The 25,360-nt window shown below is 61.7% G+C and overlaps 3 protein-coding genes across 3 annotated transcripts; 1 reads left to right on the top strand and 2 right to left on the bottom strand.

Annotated features, from left to right (window-relative positions):
- The first annotated feature begins 2,367 nt into the window (after window positions 1–2,367).
- Window positions 2,368–5,539, top strand: MPEG1 (macrophage expressed 1). The gene has a single exon (XM_050897641.1). It carries the CDS (start codon window positions 2,368–2,370, stop codon window positions 4,528–4,530), a length of 2,163 nt encoding a protein of 720 aa, XP_050753598.1. The 3' UTR covers window positions 4,531–5,539.
- Window positions 5,540–6,956: 1,417 nt separating this feature from the next.
- DTX4 (deltex E3 ubiquitin ligase 4) lies at window positions 6,957–15,954 on the bottom strand. The gene is given in 10 exon segments (XM_050897351.1): window positions 6,957–7,834; window positions 8,228–8,292; window positions 8,295–8,316; window positions 8,697–8,858; window positions 9,579–9,731; window positions 10,057–10,118; window positions 10,266–10,427; window positions 10,578–10,639; window positions 11,500–12,223; window positions 15,744–15,954. Coding segments are annotated over 10 exon segments (1,857 nt in total). The 3' UTR covers window positions 6,957–7,600.
- A 5,201-nt stretch (window positions 15,955–21,155) lies between these two features.
- Window positions 21,156–22,073, bottom strand: CNTF (ciliary neurotrophic factor). Its single transcript, XM_050896955.1, has 2 exons — window positions 21,960–22,073; window positions 21,156–21,629 (listed from the first exon to the last, which is right to left on the bottom strand). Exons 1-2 carry the CDS (start codon window positions 22,071–22,073, stop codon window positions 21,156–21,158), a joined length of 588 nt encoding a protein of 195 aa, XP_050752912.1.
- Between the last annotated feature and the right edge of the window lie 3,287 nt (window positions 22,074–25,360).

A 25,360-nucleotide genomic window follows, 5' to 3' on the forward strand; every position in this document is an offset into this window, starting at 1 on the left:
CCTGCAGTTCCGCTGTGGCCATCCTCCCTCGCTTCCCTTTCCTCACCCTCTGGACGGCGGCAGCAGCCCTGCCCAGGGCTCTGCCTCCCCTCCCAGCACCCACCAACCAGTAAGCATGGCTTGCTCTCCCACTTCGGCATTTGCTCATTCCCCGTGGCTGTCAGGAAGGAATTTTATTTTTTTTAATCCCCCAGCTGGGTGCGGCAGATGGGTTTTGCCTTGCTCTGCCACGTGTTGGTCACCACGGGACAGGATGGCTCGCTGCAGCAGACAGCACGGAGAAGCCCTGATTTCCGTTTGGGAGCTGCTCCTGCATGGTGGAGAGACAAGGCAGCTCCTGTCTGCCCCACAGGACTTCTCTCCCTCCTCCGATCTCAGGGGCTGCAGCCATTGCCAGCCGCAGCTCTCCGCCGAGGGCCACTGCTTAGGTTTCGAAGTTGGGTGGCAGTGAAACCCATGGCTAGGTTTTAGGTGAGGTGACCTCACACCCCGGTCTGAAATGCAGATGGCTCCAGGTTGGTGTGGGAGCCTCCAGCAAGGGGCACCCCACACCAGGGTTTTCCAGCTACGCCGGGGCCCAAGCCCCACACTGGGGCCAGCAAGGCCATCCCGGACAGTGTTCCTGTCGTCCGTTCTGCCCCTTCCCGGCGTTATCCCGGCAAAAGCACACATGCATCTACGGTCCCCCTGCTCCATCACAGCTCTTGCTTCAGCCTCGTCCGTGCCAGAACTGTCCTGGGAAGAGGAACTAACCAGCAAAAATAGGGGAAGTGAGCCTGTCCATATGGAAAGAGTCACAGCTTTCACAGCAGAAGCAGCTCTAACTGTGTATTCCCCAAAACACGCAACAGCTGCCCTGTGCCACTGAAACCGGGGCCCAGCCACGTGCCAGCATCCCTAGGCAGAGTTGGCTCAGTACCACTGTGTCGTGGTGTAACCCCAGTCAGCAACTCAGCACCACGCAGCCGCTTCCCCCTTCCCCCTCCCAGTGCGGTGAGGAGGAGGAAAGGAAAAAAAAAAAAAAAAAGTAAAACTCGTGGGTTGAGATAAGAACAGTTTAATAACTAAAGTAAAATATAATACTAACAATAGTAATAATGAAATATAATAATAATAATAGTAATGAAAAGGAATATAACAAAAAAAAGGAGGGGGGGGGGGGGGAAAAGTGATGCACAATGCAGTTGCTCACCACCCGCTGACCGATGCCCAGTTAGTTCCCGAGCCGTGATCTGCGCCTCCCGGCCAACTCCCCCCGTTTATATACTGGGCATGACGTTCCATGGTATGGAATAGCCCTTTGGCTAGTTCGGGTCAGCTGCCCCGGCCATGCTCCCTCCCAGCTTCTTGCACACCTGCTTGCTGGCAGAGCATGGGAAACTGAAAAGTCCTTGGCTTAGGATAAGCGCTACTTAGCAACAACTAAAACATCAGCGTGTTATCAACATCATTCTCACACTAAATCCAAAACACAGCACTGTACCAGCTACTAAGAAGAGAGTTAACTCTGTCCCAGCCGAAACCAGGACACACTGGGACCAGCTTCCCGCGGCCCAGCAATCCCGAGCAGGAGGTGCTTTTCCCAGCTGGGAGCACTGCGGATCCTGGGGGAAGGACAGGGATGGGGTAGAGGAGCCTGCAGAGGGCCCTAATGTAGATGTTGGTATGGGGGGGACACCTGTGCCATGGGCTGGCCCCCATGGGGGGAACCTCCAAACCCACCAGTGCCTGCCCCAGGGTCTCAGGCAGCGCCTTGCTCAAGAGAGAAGGCAGACAAGCATTGCACTGTCCCCCACACTGAAACCACACTGCACCACCTCCTTGCTTCCTCTCCTCGCCTCTGCTGTGAAGGAAAGCCTTGGAGTCAGCAGCAAAGCCCATGCGACCAGGGCCAGATCTCACCCCGTCATGTGAGTGGGACCCCAAGGCCACGGGGCCGGGGACAGGTCCCTTGCATGGCACAAAGGAGCCAGGGCCACCCAGAGGCGGGGGGGATTCATCTGGAGAAGTCACCCAAGCACTGGCCAAGGGAGATTCATACAGTGAAATTCCCTGGGCACAGTGAAGAGCTGAAGGTGAGATTTCTCCCTGCCTCATCCCCAGCAGCGCAGCTTTCATGGGGAGAGGGAGCTTTCACAACAGGGAGGCAATGAGCTCCAGGCACCTCTACTTTCTGCTCGCCATCTACTTGTCTCATCTCTACTCAGTCATTTCTCACATTCGTCAGTTCTCACTTCTCCTTTCCCTTTTGTTAATTCAACCCCCAAAAGGAGGAACCACCCAGCAGCTGCATCCCCAGCCAGCTCATTTCCCCAGCTCCCGCCTCACTGCTCGGACGTCTGGTGAGGGCCCTGCGCCGGTTCAGCCATGGGCTGGGTGCTGGGGGGGGTCCTGCTCACCTGGGTGTCGGTGGCTTGGGTGAAAGGGGCTGAGCAGTCCCAGGAGCTGTCCTCCTCTGCGGGGTTTCTGGAGTGCAAGAAGGCCCTGAAGCTCCCAAGTCTGGAAGTCCTGCCGGGGGGGGGCTGGGATAACCTCAGGAATTTGGATATGGGCAGAGTCATCAACCTAGGCTACTCACTGTGCAAGACCACAGAAGATGGATCTTATATCATCCCAGATGAGATCTTCACTATCCCTCGCAAGCAGAGCAACCTGGACATCAACTCTGAGATCATCGAGTCCTGGAAAGATTACCAAAGCATCACCTCGACCTCCATCAACCTGGAGCTGTCCCTCTTCTCCTCCATCAATGGCAAGTTCTCCTATGACTTCCACCAGACCAAGACCCACCAAGTGAAAGACCGTGCTGTCACCACCCGAGTGCAAGTCAGGAACCTGGTTTACACTGCCAAGATAGACCCAGAGGCAGTCCTGGACAAGGGCTTCAAGAAGCAGCTGCTGACCATTGCCAGCCACCTGGAGAACAATCAGACACGGATGGCTGATTTTCTGGCTGAGGTGCTGGTGCTTAACTATGGCACCCACACCATCACCTCCGTGGACGCTGGAGCTACCTTGGTGCAGGAGGATCAGATCAAGGCAACCTTCCTGAAGGACAACTGGGCCACACGGAGTGCTGTCACCGCCTCAGCCGGCGTGGTCTTCCACAGCATCATCAGTGTGAAAAACGAGGAGTCCCTGGACGTCAGCTCTGGCTTCACCAAGCAGTATCTGGAGAACCGCACCAACTCCAGGGTAGAGAGCATCGGCGGGACCCCCTTTTACCCAGGCATCACCCTCAAGACCTGGCAGGAGGGGATCAGAAACCAGCTGGTGGCTCTCGACCGCTCAGGGCAGCCCCTGTACTTCTTCATCAACCCCAGCACCCTGCCAGAGCTGCCCACCCCCATGGTGATGAAGCTGGCCAGGCGAGTGGAGATGGCTATCCGCCGCTACTACACCTTCAACACCTACCCAGGCTGCACTGACGCCACCTCGCCCAACTTCAATTTCCATGCCAATGCCGATGATGGCTCCTGCGAGGGTGCCATGACCAACTTCACCTTCGGAGGAGTCTTCCAGGAGTGTGTCGGGCTGGCCGGTCCCGACACCAGCACGCTGTGCCGGGGGCTGGAGCAGAGGAACCCCCTCACTGGGGCTTTCTCCTGCCCCACCGCCTATACTCCAGTGCTGCTGGGCGTGCAGGAGAGGGAGGAAGGCCACAGCCATCTGGAGTGCCACAAGAAGTGCATCCTGGGGATCTTCTGCCACCGCAAGTGCCGGGACGTCTTCTGGCTCTCCCAGGTGCAATTCAGCGCCTACTGGTGTGCCACAAGTGGGCCAGTGGCCCCAAGCTCGGGATACCTCTTTGGGGGGCTGTTCAGTGCCCACAGCACCAACCCCATCACAGGTGCCCAGTCCTGCCCCTCGGGGTACTTCCCACTGAAGCTCTTCGACGAGCTCAGGGTGTGCGTAAGCCAGGACTACGAGGTGGGTGGCCAGTATGCAGTGCCCTTCGGGGGCTTCTTCAGCTGCCAGGCAGGGAACCCCTTGGCAGGGCAGCACCAGGGCACCGCTGAGGACCCCCATGCCAAGAGCTGTCCCCCAGGCTTCAGCCAGCATTTGGCATTCATCAGCGACAGCTGCCAGGTGGAGTACTGCGTCCAGGCTGGCATCTTCACAGGGGGCTCGCTGCCGCCCGCCCGACTGCCACCCTTCACCCGGCCCCCCACCAACCTGCCGGCCATCGACACTGTGCTGGTGAGCAGCGGGGATGGGGACAGCGCCTGGATCAGGGATGGGCAGAGCCACGCGTGGCGGCTGGCCCGGCCAGAAGAGGTCCAGCACGCGGCAGAGATGGTGAGGGGCTGGGGGCTGACGGGGGGCGAGGTGGCTGGCATCACCGCGGCAGTCCTGGCGGGGCTGGCCACCATCCTGGCGATGGTCTGCTACAGCCGACAGAGGTACAGGGCGAGGGGGTACCGCGCGATGGGTGAAGGGGAGAGCCTGGCTGCTGTGAGCCCTGAGGACAGCACTGTGCTGAGCGTGGGCGAGGGGTACCAGCAAGAGCCGGAGGGGCTGACGGCATGAGCGTGTCGTGTCCTCTCCCCCCCAGTTGCCAGGCAATGCCTTGCACCCCAAACCCAGGCAAAGCCCCCTGCCCACCCCCCTTTCCAGGGGCAAAGCTGTGCAGCGCCGCCAGCCCCCTGTCCCTCGCCCCCCGGAGCCGAGGGTCCCTGTCCCCCCAGAGGCCCCGGGCTCACCCCTTCACGGGGTCACACATGCTCTCACCCTCCACCAGATCCCCAAGCTCCAGCCTCGAGCACCTGGAAGGCTCCATGGCCCTTCAGACATCCCTCCCCAGCTGACCTCGAAGGCCAGCTCCCAGGGTCAACCTGTCATCAGGACCCACCACAATATCCCTCCACCAGCCCCTGCACCTTGAACGGCTGTATCTGCCCCCTCCAACCAGTTACTGGGCTCTGCCCCTTCAGAAATAAGCACGTTTCCCCTCCGCTGCAAGCCATGCCCCAGCTGTCCCCCTGCCCCAAAACTAAAAAAGGGGACCCAGGGCCCTTCAACAAGCCACTGGGGACACTGGGGTGCCCAAGGAGAAGGAAACCCTGAGCACAGCCATCTTCTTGTCCCAGGCTGGCCCCAAAAAGCCAGGGGAAACTGTGCACCCCCCCTACCCTCCCCTGACACAGGAACACCAGTAGGACTCAAGCGCATCCACAGTGGAGACTTGCTACTTGTAAAAACATTGGGTCAGGATGCATGCTGGGGCCTGACCCCTGGGAAAAGACCCCAGCCCTCCAAGCCCAGAGAGCCCCCCCCAGCTACTGCAGGCACCCAGGGCCAGCACAGACGGCATTAGCAATGCTTCACCTCGCGGGAAAGGAGGGAGCGGAGGGGCCCCGTGGAGACGTGCGCGGGGCTAGCCACCGATTTCTGCCTGCTGCAACCGGAGGGCAACCCCTGTCTCCATGTATATCTATCGGGATAGATATACAGACGCATGCAGAGAGGCACGATCAGTTTTATTTCACCCAGCAACTAATTGCGTAGGCAACACAGCATTAAAAAAGAAAAAAAGTCATGTCGTGAGAAGACTGTGTCATGTTAAGAGCTGTCAGGCTGGCACCTGGGGAGGGTAGGGGACCCCCCCTTCCTCCCCCAAATTACAGGAGGGTTTTGCATAGCTCCAGCCAGGGTTCTTCTGCAGTGGGGGAAGCCCAGGGCTCGGGTGGAGGAGGTACCACACTGCTGCAGCTCCCCTGGCTGCAGAGCTGCTCAAAAAGGGGGTTTTCCTGGGGAAAGAGGTTTTCTCCCTTGAGGTAGAAAATAACATCCCATGCTAAGGACGGCTAGGGACAGACTGGTGCAAAGGGGTATCGGGGGACGAGGGGTGCCTGGCCCTCCCCACGGTGCCCCCTCGCTCGCCTGGCCACACAGACGACGGACAGAAGACAACAGAGGCCAGGCCGGTGCAGGGACAGCAAGTGTCCCCTGCCATCCACTTTATTGACCCCCACCCACCCTCCGCGGGGCGGCTGGCTGGGGGTGACACACCCCCCAGGACAGGGAGAGGAAAAACAGCAACGACAACAGAACGATGCACAGCAGGATGGGACCCCCTCCCGTGCCGCTGCCCCCTGGGACAGAGCGCGAGGTGACCCCCCAGGAAAACCAGGAGGGGAATGCAACAAAACGGGCTAGGAGGCCCCAACCCCTCAGGGAGCAACAGTGCAGGGCTGCGGCCAGCCTGGGCAGTGGTGGGTGCTGCCCTGCGCTCCGCTCTCCAACCCTGGGGGTCTCACGGGACAGGGGCATGAGCACAACCAGCCGCCACCAACGGGGAGAGTGCCCCCAAGGCAGGCCCCGAAGCTGTGGGGACCTCCCTGGCACCCTGTCACCGGTGGCTCCAAGAAGCCCTATTAAGTCCCCCGGGGGCTGGCAGGGACCCCAAGATGCCATGCAACGCCCCCCCGCCCCCCCATCACCCAGACTCTCCTCCCCACACCAACCCCATGGCCCCAGCCCAAAACCACCGTGCCAACCCACCGCCAGCCAGCCAACCCCCCCACCCCCCCAAGGCCTCCCCAGGGACCTCTGGGGATGGCGCTGGGACCCAGCAGGAAGGGGAACGGGTCCCCCCCACACCTGCACCTGGCCCCACAGGGACCCACAGGCAACAGCCCCACCGTGGGGCACCGACCCCCTTCGGAGCAGGGGGTCCCCACAGCAGGGGAGCAGCGCTGCCCCGGTCCCATCCCCCCCCGAGCACCACTAGGCTCAGCCCCCAGTCCAGCCGCAGCATCGCATTCTCCCAGCCCCCAGGCCACCTCCCAAAACGCCACCACCTATATGTACATATATACGACAAAACCCCAAAACACGAGGTATATAAAAATTGAAGGCGGGGACGCCCCCATACGAACAGTTCAAGGAACCCACTACACTGGGGGAGTCAGAGACAGGCCAGGAAACACGCCCCCTCCCACCCCCCCACTTCCTACCACCCACCAGCCCCTCCCTGGCATGGGGCAGGGGCAGCCCAGACAAGGGGACCCTGCAGGGCGCAGCTCAGACACAGCCAAGAGGAGAAGGGGGCACGGGGCTGGAGGGCCGGCCGAGGCAGACCGGGGACCCCCAACCTCCGTGGACACAGGAGACCAGTGGGGAGGTACTGGACAGGACAAACGAATGAACAGACAGCTGAGGGATGAGGCAGAGCGAGGGGGACTCCCATGGCCCCCGCTCCCACCCCAGGCCAGGTCCCAGCCCCAGGTGGGTGTCAGGGGCATCGGGCCAGGCTGGGACCATCCAACGGATGAGGAGGGAGGGGAGCCTGGCACCCCCCAAGCCCTCGGCACAGTTGCAGCGGGGACAGGACACTGGCGGGAGGGGACGGCCAGGCCAGCATGAAGCCCCGTGGCTCTGTGGGGGGAAGCTCCCTCCCCGCGGGAGTGAAGGGGATGGCCAAAAGGACCTTCTCCCGCATTCCCGGCCAGCCTGGGGATGCCCCCACTGGGCAGGTGCCACCAGGAGCGGGGGGCTCCAGGTGCCCCCTGCAAAGCCCCCCGGCAGGTTTCTCCAGCAGCTTTATCCTTGGGGGGGGTGGCACTGGCGCCCCTTCCCTTGCCTCCCTGCCGCGGTCTCAGTCCTTCTCCTGCACCAGGCTCTCCTCTGTGATGCCCTGGGCCGCGAGCTCGGCCAGGACATTGTCCAGGTAGTTGATGTCCGGGTAGCCATGGCCGGTGAGGTTGGAGCCGAACTCTGTCTTGTGGTGGATCTCATTCCAGATCACTGTGTCCGACTCGCCTGTGGTGCTGGAGGTCCCGATGGCGAAGATCAAGCGCCGGTCCCAGGCTACCAGCAGCAACTTCAGTACCTGTGGAGGGGAAGAGATGGGGCAGGCAGCAAGGCAAAGGTGGTGGGGAAGCACCCACTTCTGCTCAGGGCATGCCTGATCACCTTGGTATGCCCCAGCAATGTGGGCAACCCACAGCCAAGCCCTCCAGGGAGCTCGGGATCCCAGCATGGGGTCCTACCACAACCAAAACAGCGGGAGCAGGCTGCAGAGCTCCCCCAGTGTATGGGAACGTCGCTGGGCCCCTGCAGAGCGTGCTGGATGGGCTACACGGAAAACCTCCACCCAGATTTGCCTGCATAAGCCCTGTCTGCTTTTCCCTGTGCTCCAAATAGTTGCTTGCTCCCTCTCCCCCTTGATACGCCCTTGAGCATGCCTTGGCCAGCTCAAACCGCCCGGGGGGGAGCCTCTCACCTTTCTGCCCTTCTCGCTGTCTGGCAGGTAGCAGTGCCGGGGGAAGCCGCGGGCAGTGAAGCTCTTCCCGGGTTTGGATGCTCCGGCCCCTGCAGTGCGTGGAGTGGGAGAGGAACAAAACCCTTTTGGAGCTCAGAAGGATGCTCTGGGCACAAGGTAACCCCCCAACCTCAGTGGATGCAGAGTTGCTCACTGCTATGCTGGGCGGCCATGCTCCAGCACGTTGGCCCTAAACGCCACCATCCCCCCTGCCACCAAGCAGATGGAGCCAACACTTTCATGCAGATGTACCCCAGACTTCCCACAACATCCTTACGGACACACAGCTCCCGAAACATCATTGAACCTGGAGCCCTGAGTCAAGGCATGAGCTGCAGCATGACCCAGGGGTGACACAGCAGTGACAAGGGCCATCAGTCTCCACAGGGGACCACCCATGTATGCCCCTGGGCATAGGGCCGGGCCGCACCTGCACCCCTGGGGGGATGTTGTAGATGATGCGGATGGTTTTGCAGTCAGAGTGGCCAGGCAGCGCGTGAGGGATGATGTGATACTCCATCTTCCCTGGGGGCTGTGTCCCCGTCTTCACCCCATAGATGGTTTTGCAGGTGGGACACTGCAGGCTCCCATCCTGAGAGCAGGAAAAGAGAGGAACATAATGAAACTGGTCTCCCCCAGCACCGAGCCAGACCAGGCACTTCGTTCCTGAGCAGCACTGAACACCGTTTTCATCATGAAAACGGTCATTTCAAAAACATTGAGGAAGCAGGGGGTAGGGCTGGGAGAATTTGCTACAGCGACCCAACTTTAACCAAAACCCTGAGGTCTGCATTTCTCTTCCTCATCAGTTTTACAGTCCTCGCTACTTTCTTTACCTCTGTTTTGGGTTTGGTTTGTTTGGGTTTTTCTTTCCAAACAGGGAAAGATAATAAATATTAAAAAACCCAAGCAATGTGAAACGCATTTTCCTGGGAATGTTGAGCACAAGGGCCATTTGCAGGGGGCTCAGGAAAGCCCACCTGCGGCTGGAAAAGCACTGCCTGGCGCCAGATGCCAGGTAGCTCTGCTCAAACATGCAGGGATCAAAGTTCACCACCACTAACCCTGGGAAGGAAAGCAAGGACGTAAAATTGGGCATAGTGGGGGAAAAAAACCCCACGCAACCCTGGTTTCTGATTTAGCGGTCCCAAAGTGCTTGCTGCTGATAAAAATTAAACTCTCCGTGAGGGTGGGGAGGTCAGAGCCCTCCGGGGCAGCAGGACTTGAGCACCATCCCACTGAGGGCAGGTGGAGCTCAGCACAGGTCGCCGAATTGGGGGCTCGGGCATCCCCTGGGGCTGCAGCCTTGCACCTTGTTGCCATTGTTGTACATAGCGACCAGGCAGTGGAGGTGGAAGACGTGGCCGCATTTCACCAGCTTCCCCACCAGGTCGGGCTTGATGGCCGGCTGGGGTCCCTTGTAGCCGGAGGGTGCAGAGAGGCGCTCCATGCAGATGGTGCAGTCCTGCACAGAAGGGGAGGAGAGGGGTCAGATGGACGGATGCAGCCGGAGCCTCGCCGAGGACACGGGGCTGATGAGCTGCCCTGCTCTTGCGCAGGGACCAGCACCCACCCCTGGTGCCATGCTGTCACCCTGGGCCACCGCAGGGGCCAGCGAACGCATGCACACGGCACACAGCCCCTCTTCGGAGGGGGACAGGGACAGGGCAGAGCCATGAGGGGCGGTGGGAGACCCCTGCACGGCGCAGGGGCATTGCCCATGTCCCCAGTCACCCCTCCCAGAGCAAAGCACCCCGGGGACACACCAGCGCGATCCCCGCTGCTCGCACCTCATCCGGCGGATGCCGCACCTTCTGCAGGTATTTTTTCAGTACCTCCTCTGGGGTTTTACCTGTGGGAGAGCAAGAGTCAGAGGGGCTGGAGGGTAGCATGGGGGAAACCCACTGCTGGGGGCAGCAGGAGGGGATGGGGAGGGACAGGGGAACCAGGTAGGGAAGGAGGGACAGGAACAGGGGCCAAGTGGCAAAGTGCCTCTTACCCTTCTTGGCCTGTTTCTTGGTGGTCTTGCGGCAGGTGTGGGAGATACCGGGGATGGACTGGATCTCACTTTTGCTGACGGGCGGGGGGTGTAGCACCAGCTTGGGGGGCCGTGTCAGGCAGACAGGCAGCCCGGCTGCACTCATTAGGATCCCCGTGATCCCTGGGCAAGGGGGTTCAAAACGCCATTGAGGAATCAGCGTCATCCCAAACTCCAGACGTTCCCCCAAAAAGTGCCATGCTGGGGCTGATTCTCCCTCGGGGAGGCCAGCACCCAGGGGCACCGGGCGCCCCACGGCAGCCCCATCCTCACCTGCCAGTGCTGGGTTCACAGGGCTGGAGCCAGTGAGGTTCTTCACAGGGACGGTGGGGACCCTGCAAGGAGCCAGCAGAGACCACATCAGGGCCCGCGGCAGGCACCCACATCCCCGCAGCCCCCAGGGGCCAGACAATAGTTGCCTGATCAACTGCACAGGCCCTGGCTGGAAATAGAGAATCCCCTGACGGGGCGACGTGCCCCCCCCCCCGCCCCACCGCCGCTTTTCTCTCACTCTTTAGAAACCCCGCCTGCGTCTCCATTCACAGCCCCTTTTTGTCACCGCTCCCGGGCTGGTCTGTTGTTTTTTTTTTCCCTCTTTTCTCCTACGGCCCTGCCGCAGCTCTTTCCCCCCCCTCCCCTTGGGGCTCTCTTCCATGGGAAAGTTTCCCGGCGGGTCAGGAGCGGAGGGAAGGGGGAGGATGGAGAGGGAGAGGAAAGGGGCCAGGCTGCGACAGAAGGCTGACAGCAGAGCCAGACAAAGGGGAGAAACAGGCTGATTAAATGCCCGCCCCCTCGGAAAAAAAGTGTCTTTGGAGGGTGGGGATCTGGAGGGACCCCTTCTCATGGGGCCTGAATGGCTTTTCTTTGGGCCTTTCGCAGTCCCCCACCCATCCCCTGCCACCAAGAGAAAGAGCAGCCTCAGCCTCCTCATTGAGATGCAGGAGCCACCCTGTCCCCGCTCCAGTCCCCAGGCACCCGCAGGGAAGGCGAGGGGCCCAGCAGAGCCCTCCACCCATGGGAGGCTGGAGACCACTGAGGTCAGTCTCCCGCCAGGCTCAGGGGTGACAGCACCCCTGCAGCGGGGAGCCCCACGGGGCAGCGGCCCCTCTGTGCCCTGGGAAGGGGAGAAAATAAAAATCGCACTGCCCCTGTTCTCCCCACCACTACCCTCTCGCTCACATGTGGTGGGACTCACCCAGAGGCAATGAGCACCCGGGACTGGGCGATGGCTAGGCGCTGGAGGTGGCTGCGGTTCAGGGTGCCGAGGCCAGGATGGGATGCCTTGCCACTGCCCGCGCCGGGGGGGCTGGCAGCGGAGCTGGCCGAGCTCAAGGCGGGCGTGCTGGCTGCCTGCCGCCAGCCCCCTTGGGCTGCCAGCGGCTTCAGCGAGCCACGCACTGCGGCCATTCCGTCGGGCGCCTTGGCCCCTGGGGCCGGCACTGGGGCTTTGGGGGCAGCGGGTGGCACGGGGGGGGCTTTGCGGGGCTGCAGGGTGGCGGTGCCGGGGCCAGCGGCTGGCACAGTGGCTTTGACGCTCATGACCAGGAGGCACTGGGGACAGGCGCAGGCGGGGACCGGGGGGGCCGCCGCCGCCCCAGGGCTGGCCGGCCAGGACTGCGACTTGGGCAGGGTGCCCGAAACCAGCGGGTAGACCATGTCAAGGCGGCGGCGGACACGGCGCTTGCGCTGGGTCTGCCGGTTGATCTGGCCCATGGTGGCAAAGTCAATGACGTAGCAGAAGCCAATGGCGCTCAGGTCCACCCAGGGGTGCTGCTTCTCGTAGGCGCGCTGGATGGTGATGCCCACGTCCATGTCGTAGGGCGTCCACGACCCGCTGTCGTTCTCCCACTCCCACACGACTCCCTTGCCCGGCGCCGACGATGGGTCATAGTAGCTGCGCCGGACAGGGCGGATAGTGCCTGAGGGAGGGTGAGAGATGCCGTCAGACCCTGGCGCCGGCACCCACCTGCGGGCAGGGAGCGAAACCACCCCAACCTGCCCTGCCGGTGCCGTTCGGCACGGGGACAGGACGGCTTTCTGGCTCAGCTGTTGTCCCCGCCCTGCCAGGGGACTGGCGTGCCTTGGTTTCCCCAGGCCACTGCCTGCAAGCTGCCCTGCCACCGGCGCACCCAAAGGGCCAGGGAGCCCCTGGGCTGTACACGCAACAGCACTGGGGTGCGCCCCTGGTGTGACCAGTGTGAGGGAAGGGCAAATTTCACCCCGATCAGTCTACGGTGGTGGCCGCCCTCCCAGCCCCAGCGTGCAGCCACTCAGCCCTGATGGGGAAACGCAGAACCACAAGCTTGGCCGCTCCAACCTGCTCCCAGGGACCTCCTATGGGAGCCTGATGAAACTCGGCATGTAGGCATCGGACTCCTGCAGTGCCCACCACGGCCCTGTCTCCCTCTCAGCTCCGGACCGGGATGGGGGAATAGAAGATTTAAGGGGCAGCTCTGAGCCCCACAGCAGCGACACGTGCAGGCACCCACGTGCACAGGGGAGCGGGGCTCGCACCAGCCCCACCATCTGCAGCTGCCAAACCGGCCCGCAACGAAAATCCAGCCTGTGGCACAGGGAAAATCCCCGCGAGGCAGAGCAACGGAGTTCGAGCGGGGCCCCGTGCCCGGCTCCTGCTCCCCCATCAGTGAGCGTTAAGAGTGGGATGAGAGCACAAAGCACGAAGGCTTTGTGGCTTGCATCCTTATTTTTGCTAGGCGTTTCCTTTCCCACTGCTCCCAGTCGACTAAGACGCATTCAAAGCACGGACACAAATTTTGGAAACTCCTACAATGAAGAGAAAGCCTTCGTCTTTGGGACATTTCACGGCACAGCAGGGCAGGCTGAACACGGCCAGGCTCAGCCTCAGGGTACCATCCTGAGCATGCTTCTAGCACCCAGAGTTGTTTGGTTAATAGGTGGGATGAGCTCATGAGCATTGCTGCCTCCATGCTCTTCTGCAAAACCCCATGGCTCAGCCCCACTGCCAGCGGCAGGAACAAGAAAGCTCAAAGAGAAGAAATAATAAGCCTGCTTCTTCGGCTTTTCACCACGTGTCTTGCAAAGCCTGCAAAAATTTCACTCCCTTTTCACCCCCACCTCTCCGCTGGGAGCAGCCACCACCATCAGTCCCCACACAGGACCACTTCCCACGAAAAAGTGGGCTTAAAAGGAAAAGCTGTTTATTAGCACCAATGACGGGCACACATCGAGCACCCCACTATGGAGAATGGGGTGCAGCTGCACCCCAGGCAAGCCAGGCCACCCGTCCCCGTCCTGCAAAGGGGCACCCAGGGGAGAAAAGCTGCTGGCGTTGGCAGCACAAAGCGGGGCCGGAGGGGAGCGGGGCGGTGATTTATCCTAATCCGGCGCAAGGCGGGGAGGGCAGCAGTGGCGGCATGCGGCATCTGGCAGTCCCCGGGCGGCGGTGTGGGAATGCCGTGCGTACCCCCAGCCCAGCGCGGCCAGCCGGCCTCCCATTCAGCAGGGGAAGAAAAGGGACAATAGCTATTCAGGGCCTGCCAGGGTCGCGACCCCCCCAAATCAGAGCTGTTTAATGACCCAAAATACCAACATCCCCAGCAACCCAGGGAGAGACAGAACAATCCCCCTTTCAGGCCTCCTCCCCCGGCGACAATAGCCCTCAGAGGCTGGCCCCCAGCCCTGCGGCAGAGGTCCCTTGTCCCCACACCCCTGGGCAGGGGAGGGTCCCTGCCAGCCCCCAGGGCTGCTGGGGGAAGGAGGACAAAGGAGGGTGTCCGGCACCCTGCTGCACTCAGCACTCCCTGTCCCAGCGACGAGGGACATTGGCTGGTCCCCTTCCCATGGCCATCACGGGGTTGTTGGGGGGGCACAGATCCCCTGTGCCAACCTTTCCCCCATGGGTGCCTGTGCCCCACATCCCAGACACCCCCAGGGCCGTATGTGCCCCACCACCTTGGGAATCCCTCCACACCCCCACCACCCTGGGGACCCTCACGCCTGCTCGCTGCCTCCCACCCCCGAACACCCCCCTTTACCTGTCCAACCCACCACCCCGGGGGACCCACCACCTGCCTGTGCCCTCCCTGAGCATCCCCCCGCCTGCTTGTGCCCCCCACCGGACACCCCCATGGGCTGCCGTGACCCAGGGCAGGATTTGGCCCCCAAGCACCATACAGCACCGGGCCCTTGGGGCTGATGGCAGCCCAGAGGGAGCTGGGCATGGTGGAGCAGGGCCCTGGAAAGGGTCTGCAGGGGAGAGGCTCTGCACACGAAGGGACTGCGGGCTGGGAGAGGAAAAGGCCACAGCATGCAACAGGGCCCAGGGAGGTGCAGCAGGGAGGAGGCCAGGCAGCACGACGCCATAAGGGACCAGGAATGTGCAGGCAGGGCCAGGCAGCACGGTGTACAGCAAGCACCTGGGGACCAGGCGGGATGGCATAATGCAAGCTGGCGGCAGGGAACCCTGGGCAGCGTGGACTTGGGCAACAGCGGGCAGGGCTGGGCAGCAGTGCGGGACTGGGCAGCGAGGAGCAGAGCTGTGCGATTCCAGGGCAGGCAGAGCAGGGCGGTGCAAGGCAAGTCCAGATGCAGTATGGGACCAGGCAATGCAATCCAGGATCAGGCAGTATAACGCAGCACAGCGCCCAGTAGCACAGCGCAGTACAACCAGCAATGCAATGGCAGAGCGGGCGATGGGACGTAATGCAGGGCAAGGCAGCACAATGCAATATGGGACTGGGAAAGGCAGCGCAGTACAACCCAGCTCCAGATCAGACAGTGCAATGCAGTATGGGACCCAGCAGCACAGCATTGTGCAACACTGTGCAATGCAATTCCAGGTCAGGCAGCGCTGTGCAACACCGGACCTGGCAGCAAAGCGCTGCACAGTGCAACTCTACACCAACCAGTGCAATGCAATAAGCGACCTGGAAATACAGAGCAAATCCAGGTCAGGCGGGAAAGCACCTGACCGGGCAGGGGAGCACGGGGCCTGGCAGCACAACCCCATGCAGCACGGTGCAGTGACGGACCAGGACAAGGCAGCGCTGGACGGGACCCGGTGGCACAGTGCGGTGCAATGCAATTGCAGAGCAGGGAGCATGAAGCGGTGCGAGAGCAGGCAGGGCTGGGCAGTGCTGGAAGGCACAGCACGGTGCAATGCAACTCCAGAACAGGGAGCACTGTGCAATGCCAGGCCGGGGAGCCTCGGGCAGTGGGGGACCGGGCAGTGCTGCACGGCGCCGAGCAACGCAAGGCCAGACCCGGGAGCCCGGCGCAACGTGCAACCAGGCAGGGCTGCGCGGCACCCGGCGATGCAAAGCAGCGCAAAGCAACGCAATCGCAGCCCGGGGAGCCCGGCGCAGGGCCCGGCCGCGTCGGGCCGGGCCGGGCCGGGCCGGGCAGGACACGCCGGGGCAGGGGTCGGCCGTCCAGCGGCTGCCCCCCGGGCTGACTCACCGGTGTCCTGGCGGAACTGGTGCATGGACTGCAGGTCGATGATGTAGGGCGCCAGGCGGCTGTCGGCCTGGCCCAGCACCACGCTGCCGCCCGCCCGCGGCCCGGCGCGGGCCACCGCCTCGATGTGGTGGCTGACGGCCGGGCTGTAGGGCCGCCACCGCCCGTGCTCGTTCAGCCATTCCCACACCACCACGGCCGAGGCCAGCAGCATGGCTCCGCCGCCCCGGCCCGCCCTGGCCCGCCGCCGCCGCCTCCCCCGGCTCCGGCTCCGGCTCCGGCTCCGGCTGGCCGCCGCAGACGCCCCGCGGCCGCTGCTGCCCGCCCCGCCGGCACTCGCATGCTCGGCGCGGCGCAGGGCTCTGCCCGCCCCCGCCCCGGGGCTGGCCGCCGAGCGGGCGCGGAGGCGAGGCCGCCCCTCAGCGCCGCGGCGGACCGCAGCGCCGCTCCCCGGGCGGCGGCGGGAGGCGGCGGCGGGAGGCGGCTCCGCCCCGCTCGCACCGAGAGCGCGGGGGGGCGGGGCCGCCCCGCCCCTGACGTCATCGCGCCCGGCCCCGGCCCGGCGGCACCGAGCATCCCGCCGGGCGGCCGGGGAGGGGGGGGGGAGGGGGCGCGGCCGGGAGAAACCATTCCCGCCGGGGGGGAGGGGCTAGGCGCGGCCCGGGCCTGCGCACCCCACGGAGCCCGTAGCCCACCCCAGGACCCCCGGTGCTCCCCGCACCCCCACCCTGCACCCCTGAGCCCCCGGTGCCCCCCGCACCCCCACCCTGCACCCCTGAGCCCCCGGTGTCCCTGTACCCCCACCCTGCACCCTTGGGGCCCCTCCCAGTGACCCCTGTACCCCCACCCTGTAGCCCAAGGACCACCCAGTGCTCCCCACACCCCTAACCCAGACCGCAGCCCAGGTGCCACGGGGAGACCCTGGTGTGCACCCATCGCTGCGCGCCGCTCCGGCCCCAAGCCCACCAGCGATGGGAATCAGGGTGTTGGGGGTCGCATGCCCGACCCAAGGCAGGACCTGGGGGCTGGACCCCGCTTCATGTGCGGTGACAGAGAAACATGGCCCAAGAGCTTTGGCCATCCCCTTCCCCAGGCTGCAGCGCCTGTGGGGAGCAGCCCAGCGAGCTGCCCCCGGCCACGGCCCGCGATGCACAAAAATGGGTTCAAAGACCAAAATCGCCACGTTCCTCGAGGGGCACCCGGGCCGTAACCCCAGCTCCTGTACCCCAGCCCTCCCAGCTGCCTGCCACAGTTCAGTTTCCTTGGGAAGTGCTTTTTGGGGAGATTTCACACAGCTTCAGCCTGGCACGAGGCTGTGAATCCTTCAGAATGCTCCTCTGACTTACGCATGCCTTGGCGGCCCGGTGGCTTCGCTGTGCAAACCGAAACCAGTGCAACCAAAACCCATGTGCTCCCGCTGGTGGTGCAACACAGGCGCCTCTGCTTTATGGTGACTCCCTGGGACTGGAGCAGCTGATGCTGGCCCTTCCCCACAGCCCAAAAAAAAGTTCATCCTGAGCTTGTTCTTCCGCTGAGCCCCATGAGCAGCATCCCAGGGCAGCCCTGAATGGCAGGATGTCGGCGACAGGCCAGTGGTCTCACCTCATTTAGCGCTCCTATGCTCAGACACACAAAACACTAATTTTCTTGGATATTAAATGAAACACCCATCGTTGCCTGGTTCGGGGAGACCTGTACAAATTGCATCTGTATGCCACACGTGTGGGTTTCCCAGCACCGGCAAATCCCTCGGTCCATGGTCCATGCCAGCTGAGAGGGCGACTCATCCCCAGGACACGGGGACCCGTGGTGCTGCTGCAGGACGTTGCCGAGCTCCCAGCGGCCGGTGCAGCTCCTCTCCTGACAAACCTGTTTCCCAGGCGCTGCCCAGCCTGCCAAGTGTCCGCCAGCGGCACTTGCGGTGAGAAACCATTAGGCAAGATCTAAATAGAGGAAAAAAAGAAGGGAGGAAGAAAAAAGGGGGGAAGAAACAGGTTGGAACTAACTGCAGTGATGCCAGCTGGCGAGTGCCGTGGTGAGAGAGGAGGAGGTGAACCGCAGAAGTTCAAGCAAATCTCTCCTTCTTCCAGCTTGCCTTTGGAGACACACAGGGCCATGCTTGAAGCACGATTTCCTGCAAGAAGGGCGGGCTCCCGGCCCTTCCCAGGAAGGCAGCGCGGTGGCGGAGAGCCGCTCCTCTTGGGTTTTCACCTGCTCCTTTGGGGCCAGTGAGTGCAGCCAAGGCCACAACAGGGAAACACGGGGAAATCCTTTCCGCTGACTCAGGCGGGAGGAAAAAGTTTTCCTGCTATTAAAAAGGAAAGCATTGGTGAACATCCTCCCCCCGCCCCAGCTCAGGATTAAAAAGTCAGGAGCCAGTGCTGCAATGCTGGCGCAGGACAATGCAAGGGGACAGGTGAGCCGGTGGGACTGGCACAGCTGAACCCCACCTGCCTCCGGTGCACGGTGGGCGAGGGGTGAATTTATTCCCTCCCAGTGCCGATGCCAGCACCCAAGTACGGGCATGCCTGAGGTCAGGGAGCAGCCTCAGTTGGCTTAAAACCTTTCCAACCCCACAAAGCGTGCCCAACCAACCACACGTTAAGCCCAAACATTTATTTTTTGAAATTAAACACATCCGTAGGTTGGTTTTGGTGGCTCCTTCCCCGCTGCAATTCATGAGCGCAGCCCCCTCCCCCTGCTTCCCCGTTCCCGCCAGCACTGCAAATCCTTTCTCTCTTCCCAACGCACAATCTCGGATGGTTTTTTGGTGGGTCTTTAGTTTGCAGGAGACTGTTTGGGATCCTCAGTGGCATTAGCCACGTGGGTACAACTGTCCTTCTCTCAAGCTGTTAATTTCTGTCTCCAAAATCAACAGCTTTGGCCACCTCCAGCCACCTGGATCAACTTAACTTGCCTGCGGCAATGCAAGTCCAAAGGGCTTCCCAGCAGCAAGGGAGCTTGGCTGTCAGATGCCCCTGTTCTCGCCAAATCAGTTTACTAGTGATTCCCTTCGGGGTTGCTGCTGAAAAATAGCATTAAAACCTGGCAGGCTCAGACACCACCACCTCTCTACTGCCTGGTGGGGGCTTGCTGGTGGGGAAAGCTTGAGACGTGGACCTTCTTGCTTAGCCAGACCACCAAGGTTTGGATTATGGTTTGCTTTTTTACATTGTTTCTGGTTACGGTGGGCATTTCGAGGCATTGCAGGTGCTTTGCAAACACAGACGCGCCCAGTGCCACTGGCAACGTAGCAAGGAAGGAATAAGCAAGGTTGTAAAAGCGGCGATTCGCGCGATTCGCGGCACAGCTCAGGGAAGCCCCTGGAGCAACATCATTGTCCACCTTCAATCCCCATTGCTGCTTCGACTCCCAGACTGCAATTGCAGCGGGCCGAGCTCAGCTGGCAGCACCGCCAGCAGCTGACCTGGAAGGATCGAGTTGCACGGACCCGTGCCAGGGCTGGGGCCGGCTCCCCGGGGACATGAAGGTCACATCGTACCTGGGCTACTGTGGTGCGAGAAAAGGGGTCTGTTCCCGCCTGCTTGGGTCGCGAGGTTCAGAGACGGACGTGCAGCGTTTGAGATGTATGTGCCCGCCTTCAAGAAGGTGAGGGGCAGCAGGCGGGCAAGGATGCGAGCTCCCAGCTGCTGCTGAGCATGAGGGTGCAAGGGGAGAAAAGCAAGATGGCTTCAAGCGCACAAAGCAGACAAGACTGGGAGAAATACGTGCTGGGAAAGGGACTCACTTTGACTAATCCTAAAAAAAATAAAGGCCAGAAATTGTTATTCCCAAGCGCAGGGAAGCAGAAACATTGCAAATAATCCAGTCTGAGCTGCAAAGCTGAAGTCAGGCAGTAAGTGGCAATGAAGAAGGTGCACGTTCTTCCTCTTGGGCATCACCCACAAGAAAACAGGCACTACCAAAGCCCCCTCACATCGACCCTGTGGTGCAGCCCCAACCCTGCAGCCCCACTTGCCCCAACGTGGCTGGTGGGGTGGGCAGGATGGGTGCTGGGGGCCCTGCCTCAGCATCGCCCTTTGTCCTCCCGCAGCGCCTGGGGCCTCCCGTGCCCATGCAGATGCCGCTGGCGCTGGGGAAGGCGCTGTGCCCGATGCCACCACCATCCGCCACGACAAAGCTGCTTTGTGCAGTGCTGGCCGGGCACATCCTCAGCCTCCTCCCCACCCCATGCCCCTGTCGTCCCCCCATGTTGCCTTCCCTCTCGCAGGTCAGGGAGGAAGGCAGGGCCACACCAGGACGGGGCACAACCCCAGCAATCTCCCCACCTCTTCCTCATCCTCCCACCACCTCCATCTCCTTCATCCCCAGTTCCTTTATATTCCCCGTGGCCTCCCAGCAGGTCCCATCCCCCTCAAGCCTCCCACCCCACCAGGACCGACCCTTCCTGGGGTGGGAACAGAGCAGCCCAGGCTTTCCAGTGAGGTTGAGCCCCACTGTCACACCTCCCACGAGAAGTCACGTCATCCCGGTAGATCTCCCAGCCCTTTTATTCGTTCGGCCAGCAGCCATCACATCCATTCAGCAAGAAAAGCATGGCCCAGGCAGCTGTGAAACCTCACAGCATTCCCCTTCACAGGGTGAGCAATGTGGTTGGGGCTGTTTAATCCTCTGTGCCGTTTCCAGTCCCAAAATAACCCCTGGAGGCACAAACCTCCTTACGGAGGGCCTTCTGAATCACAGCCTTCAGTTAAAAGATCCTCTCCATTGTCCGAGCAGTTAAGAAATCCTCTCCTGATTGTACCCACACACAGCCCTCCCGAAAAAGCCCCCAAGCAGTTAGAGCAGAAATTCAATGCGCAGAAAACACGAGCTGGGCAGGAGAAAAGAGTCCACGTGAAGGAGGCGAAGCCTTGCGTCTTGCAGCTGGGGGGAAGGTCCCAAGACTCCTTTCACCAGGTGACATTTTTCTGTCCCTTCGCTCCTGCCTTGCCTCTGCAAGAGCCCCGAGGCAGCTTCCGTCCGCCGGAGGCAGCACCTGGCCACGGCAAGCCGGGCAGCGACCTAATTTCAAAGAAAAGGCCAGCACCGCCGCAGCTTGCCGAGGGTCACAGCCTGCGGGCCCTGGGGTGAGCGGCAAAGCCGCTTCCCGGGGGATAATTCCAAACCCCCCAGCAGGCAGAGCCCGAGCCACCCCCACGGCTCGCCCTGCCTGGGGACTCCCGCTCCCTCCGGGGTGGACTGCAGCCTGTGCCTGTTTCCCCGCAGGGAAAGGGGCCCACAGCGAGTGGCACCAAAAGCGTGGGGGGCCCAGGGGTTAACGACACGGTCCCTCCCGTCCGCCCCCCCTCCCTGAACAACCCCCTTCGCTGTCAGCAGCCCTCCGCAGGGGTGGGCAAGGAGCCCCCTGCTATGCCCCAGCGGGACCCCAGCTCCCCCGCCCCGCGCCAGCCTTCAAGGGCTCTCAGCCGGGCTGGGGGCCAAGCCGCTGCCCAGGCTGGGCTTGGCAAGCTGCCGCAGGTCCCGTGCGGACCTGACGGCCCACTGGGCCAGCTCCCGCAGCACCCCCAGGCCCCGCAGCTTCCTTTCAAAGAGGCTGAGGTGGGGGGGTGGGGGGGGGCCAGCCCCCTCCTCGCTGGGGGGCCCACGGCTCTCCAGTCGCAGCAGCTCCTCAAGGTGGTAGGCGAAGGCCGAGACCTGGAGCAGCACGGCCGCCAGCGCCCGGCCCAGGGCAGCGTCGGCCTCACCCAGCTGCTCCCGCTGCTCCTCCAGCATCTGGGCCAGCAGGGTCCGGAAGGCCCGGTACGCCGCCAGGTTCTCCAGCAGCCGCTGGGTCCCTGTCTGCTCATCCCAGCGCTCCGCCGCTGCCGCCGGCACCCCCTCCACTGCCGCCACGCTGGCCGAGGCGTCCAAGCCCTGCCGCTCCACCTGCAGGGGCGAGAGCAGCCGGGGATCAGCGTGGCAGGAGAAACAGGGGGACCCCTGCTAGCACCGGCTCCAGGGGGCCCCGATTCAGCTTCAGCGCTGGCCAGGAGGCATTCAGAGCAGCGCAAGGCCAGGTACTTGAAGTTTGCCCCAGCATTGGCCGGCAGCGCCAAGGCCCGGATACCGGCAGCGTTTCATCCCCCATCTCTGCCATGGGCCAGAGCCCTCATGCCCCGGCACAGCTGCCAGGAGCCCCTCAGACCCTGGTAGCAGGAGCCACTCCACCAGCACTCCCAGCCCCACGGGCAGCCAGAGGGAGCAGGGCAAACTCACATAGGTGTCCAGGAGGTCCACGACGTCCGAGCGCATCTTCCCGGCCAGGCGGATGCCTCGGCTGCACAGGTCGCGGCGGCGGAGGGCGGCTGAGGGGCTGTCTGCTGCCGCCATGGCCCGGGCAGCTGTCACGGGCACCAGGCTCACGGCGCAGCGCCTGCCCGGCCCAGGGAGGACAATCTCTTGCTGAGCTGGTGCATTCCAGCTGGGAGCTCCACTCACACGTCCGCTGGCCTGGCTCTCCCCCTCTTCCGCGCCTGGGGCCTGGCACAACACTGCAAATTCCCACCTCTGGGATCAACAGCAACAGATTATTTCCCTAATTCCTCCATGCATTGCTACTCCAAGCGCCTTGCCCAGAACAGTCTCACCCGGCGGCAACAGGCTCCCAGCCCCAGCTCTGACCCATTCCTCCCTCCCAGCCACACAGCGGGATTAGCAGCACACTAATCCCCCCTGCTCATGCCAGAGCGTGGGAAACCACTGCCGGGAAGAGGCAAGCAAAGCCCGGACATTGCTCAACATCTTAGCCCAGGCAGCAGGCTGGGGCCTGAGCGGGGCAGAGCGCTGCAGGTTCGCCAGCGAGGGACTGAGGGCAGCCCCCGGGCTGGAGATCCAGCACTGGCTGCAGGCTGGGCTGCAACCCAAACCCCAACAGAAGGCTGCGGGGGCCTGTTCCGGCTGCCTTCAGACCTCTTATTCCCCCGTGGCTGCGTGGGACTGGGTCCCCCAGGTCTGTTAGACCTCTTTCCCAGAGGGGTCCTGCCCCAAAGGGGGGCTGCAGACAGGGGAGGAGGTCCCAGCCACCCCAGGGCAACGCCTGCCACCCCACCACAGGTGAGCTGCATGCACCAAGACAAAAACAGCCCTTTTGGTTGGTTTGGTTTTTCCTCAGTAAGTTTATTTTTGTTATGTATGACCCAGATTAAGAGAAAAAAAAAACCAGGAGTTGAAAAGCAGTTTCCCTTTAGTATCACAGTACACCGAGCCTTGCCCCAGCCTGGCTGGGGGACTGCCCCGGCCCCAAAGCCCGAGCTCCCAGGGCCGGTGGCCAACCCAACAGCGTCGTTGCCACCTGGTGGCTACTGCAGAAAGCGCTGCTGAGCTCTGGCAGCCCCCCGGCTCCAGCTGGCACAGCCCCCGGCCCAGACCCTGCGCCCCAGGGCCCCCGGAGGGAGGCCCCCGCCCGCACGCTGCTGCCCACGCCAGGCACAGCACCCGCAAGCTCTCCAGGGCACTGAGAGCAGGCGAAGGGCCCTGTGCCCCCTCCGCTCCCTCCCCGGGAGGAGAAAAAAAAAAAAAATAAATACAGGGAAAAAAAATACAAAAAAGTTTATTGCAAACTACTACAATAATTTATTGAAGCAAACTGCATGCGAGTGAAGGAGAGACATCGAGGGGAGGAGGACCTGCAGGAGGGCTCTGTCAGTTTTAGGGTTTTAAACAGGAGTGGGAAGGGAGCTACACCAGTCTCTCCTGCATCAGGGGTTAGCAGGCTGTGGTTAGAGAACAGACAGGCAACTGGCCGAGACCAGAAAAAGAAAAAGGAGAGCTATGAGAGGTGTGCATGGAAGCACAAGGCAGGGAGTGGCAGGGATCAGAGGTGTCCGGGCCGGGAAGCAAATGAGCTGCTCGGTTCTGCGTCCCAGAAATGCGGCTGATGGCAAACTTTGCTCCACTCGGGGCGGTTGGGGCAGACGCAGGACAAGGCAGCCTCCCTTGCCTCCCAGCCAGGTGCCAAGCGTTGCGTCACCGGAGGTGAGCAAGTCCTTGACCCAAAAGCATTTTAGTGCCATCCCTCAAAACAAAACCCCGAGCTCTCCATTTAGTGTTCTGTGCAAGGCTCTGCCCGCTCCGCAGCTCCCACAGGGCACAGGGGCAGGGCACGAAAAGCAGCTCCAGCAGCATGATCTGCAGCAAGCACAGGGATGACGTGGCCGACCTGCACCACACGAGTGCATCTGCTACCGGCGGCCGGGCTCCGTGCCAGGAGACACGCCACCACACAACGTGGCTCAGGCAGCCCCAAGTCTCACCGGACAGGAGACCCACACTGCTGGGAGGTGAAACCATCAGAGTTGGGTTTGAACACGTCTCATTGTGCTGCTTCTCTTTAGTTTGCAAGAGGAGGGGACCGGCTGGCCACCCAAAAGCTTCCTGCTGGAAATCACAATAATTTGATCCAAGCAAGAAATTGGATCATCCCAACTGAAGAAACTGGTTTAGTTTAACACCGTACCACCGCGGACCTGACATGCACTGTCTCAGGAGCCCCACGTTGAGGTACGCTGGGCCCTCATCCTTATCTCCAAGAGAGGCTCGTGGCCGGACGCATCTCTTGCAGGCATGGGAGCCATACTGCTGCCACGGTGCAAGAACGTGGGATGCCCATACCCATGGCATAAGACACCAGGGTTGCAAACTGTTCAGCCACAAACTGCCCCAACACCAGAAGTGTTTAAACTTGCTCTGACAAAAATATCAGCGTAAGGGGGGAAGGGAGGGGGCAAATCAGGACAAATGGCCCAATAAAAGCTGTCAGGCTTGGGCCACAGCTGGATTTCCAGGCAGCACAGGGGACAGAGTGAGTGTTCAGAGTCAGTTTCCTGTAAAAAGTTTCCAATTAAATTCCATGTTTTATTGCCATTCTCCAGACCCCAGGTACCCAATTTTGCCTAGCTGCTGTGTGCTACAGACCAATTTAGCTGATCTTGTGCTCGGACAAGATACCTCAGCTCTGCTCCCAACCACATAAACCCACGAAAAAACAAGCAAACAAACAAAAACCCCAGGTTATTCTTCACCTCTTCCAAAAACACTACGAATTCAAGGCCACTGAATCTCCACACAAAGTTTCAGGTAAGAGCAAAAAGATCCAAGTCTCCATAGCAGACACATCATATCCTATGTAAACTTTTCCAAGGGCTCAGAGCTGTCCTAACTACACTGGCAGGCAACACTTGAACCGCCACGTTTCATGGAAAGCAGGGGTGTTTGCACAGAAGAGAGAAGCTTTGAGAACACGGCTGCACAACACCCTCCCCCCAAAATGGGGGCAGGGAGAGAAGCTGACAGCCCCTTAGTCCCGCGTCAGTCTATTGCCTTGGATAAACAAGCCTGAGACAACCATATCCAGTCCCTGCTTCTTTATCTTTGTCTAGACCTGGAAAGGAGAGGCAGAGTTGGATGAGGAGCACAAGATCCCCCAGCAGCAAGCAGCTCACAACTGTCCTAAGTCACGAGAACAAGTTCCTGGCTAACGATGTTCTTCCCTGAAAGGCTAGGGAGCAAGGGGGAGGCAAAAAGAGCATTTAATGCAAGGAGCTCACCCCGACCTTGGAGGGAGGGAGACAACAGCCAGCTGTTCCATCACTCACCTCATCCTCCTGCTAAAAGGCTGC

The sequence above is a fragment of the Gymnogyps californianus genome, chromosome 5 (assembly GCF_018139145.2).
Source record: "Gymnogyps californianus isolate 813 chromosome 5, ASM1813914v2, whole genome shotgun sequence".
Classification (NCBI taxonomy): Eukaryota; Metazoa; Chordata; class Aves; order Accipitriformes; family Cathartidae; genus Gymnogyps; species Gymnogyps californianus.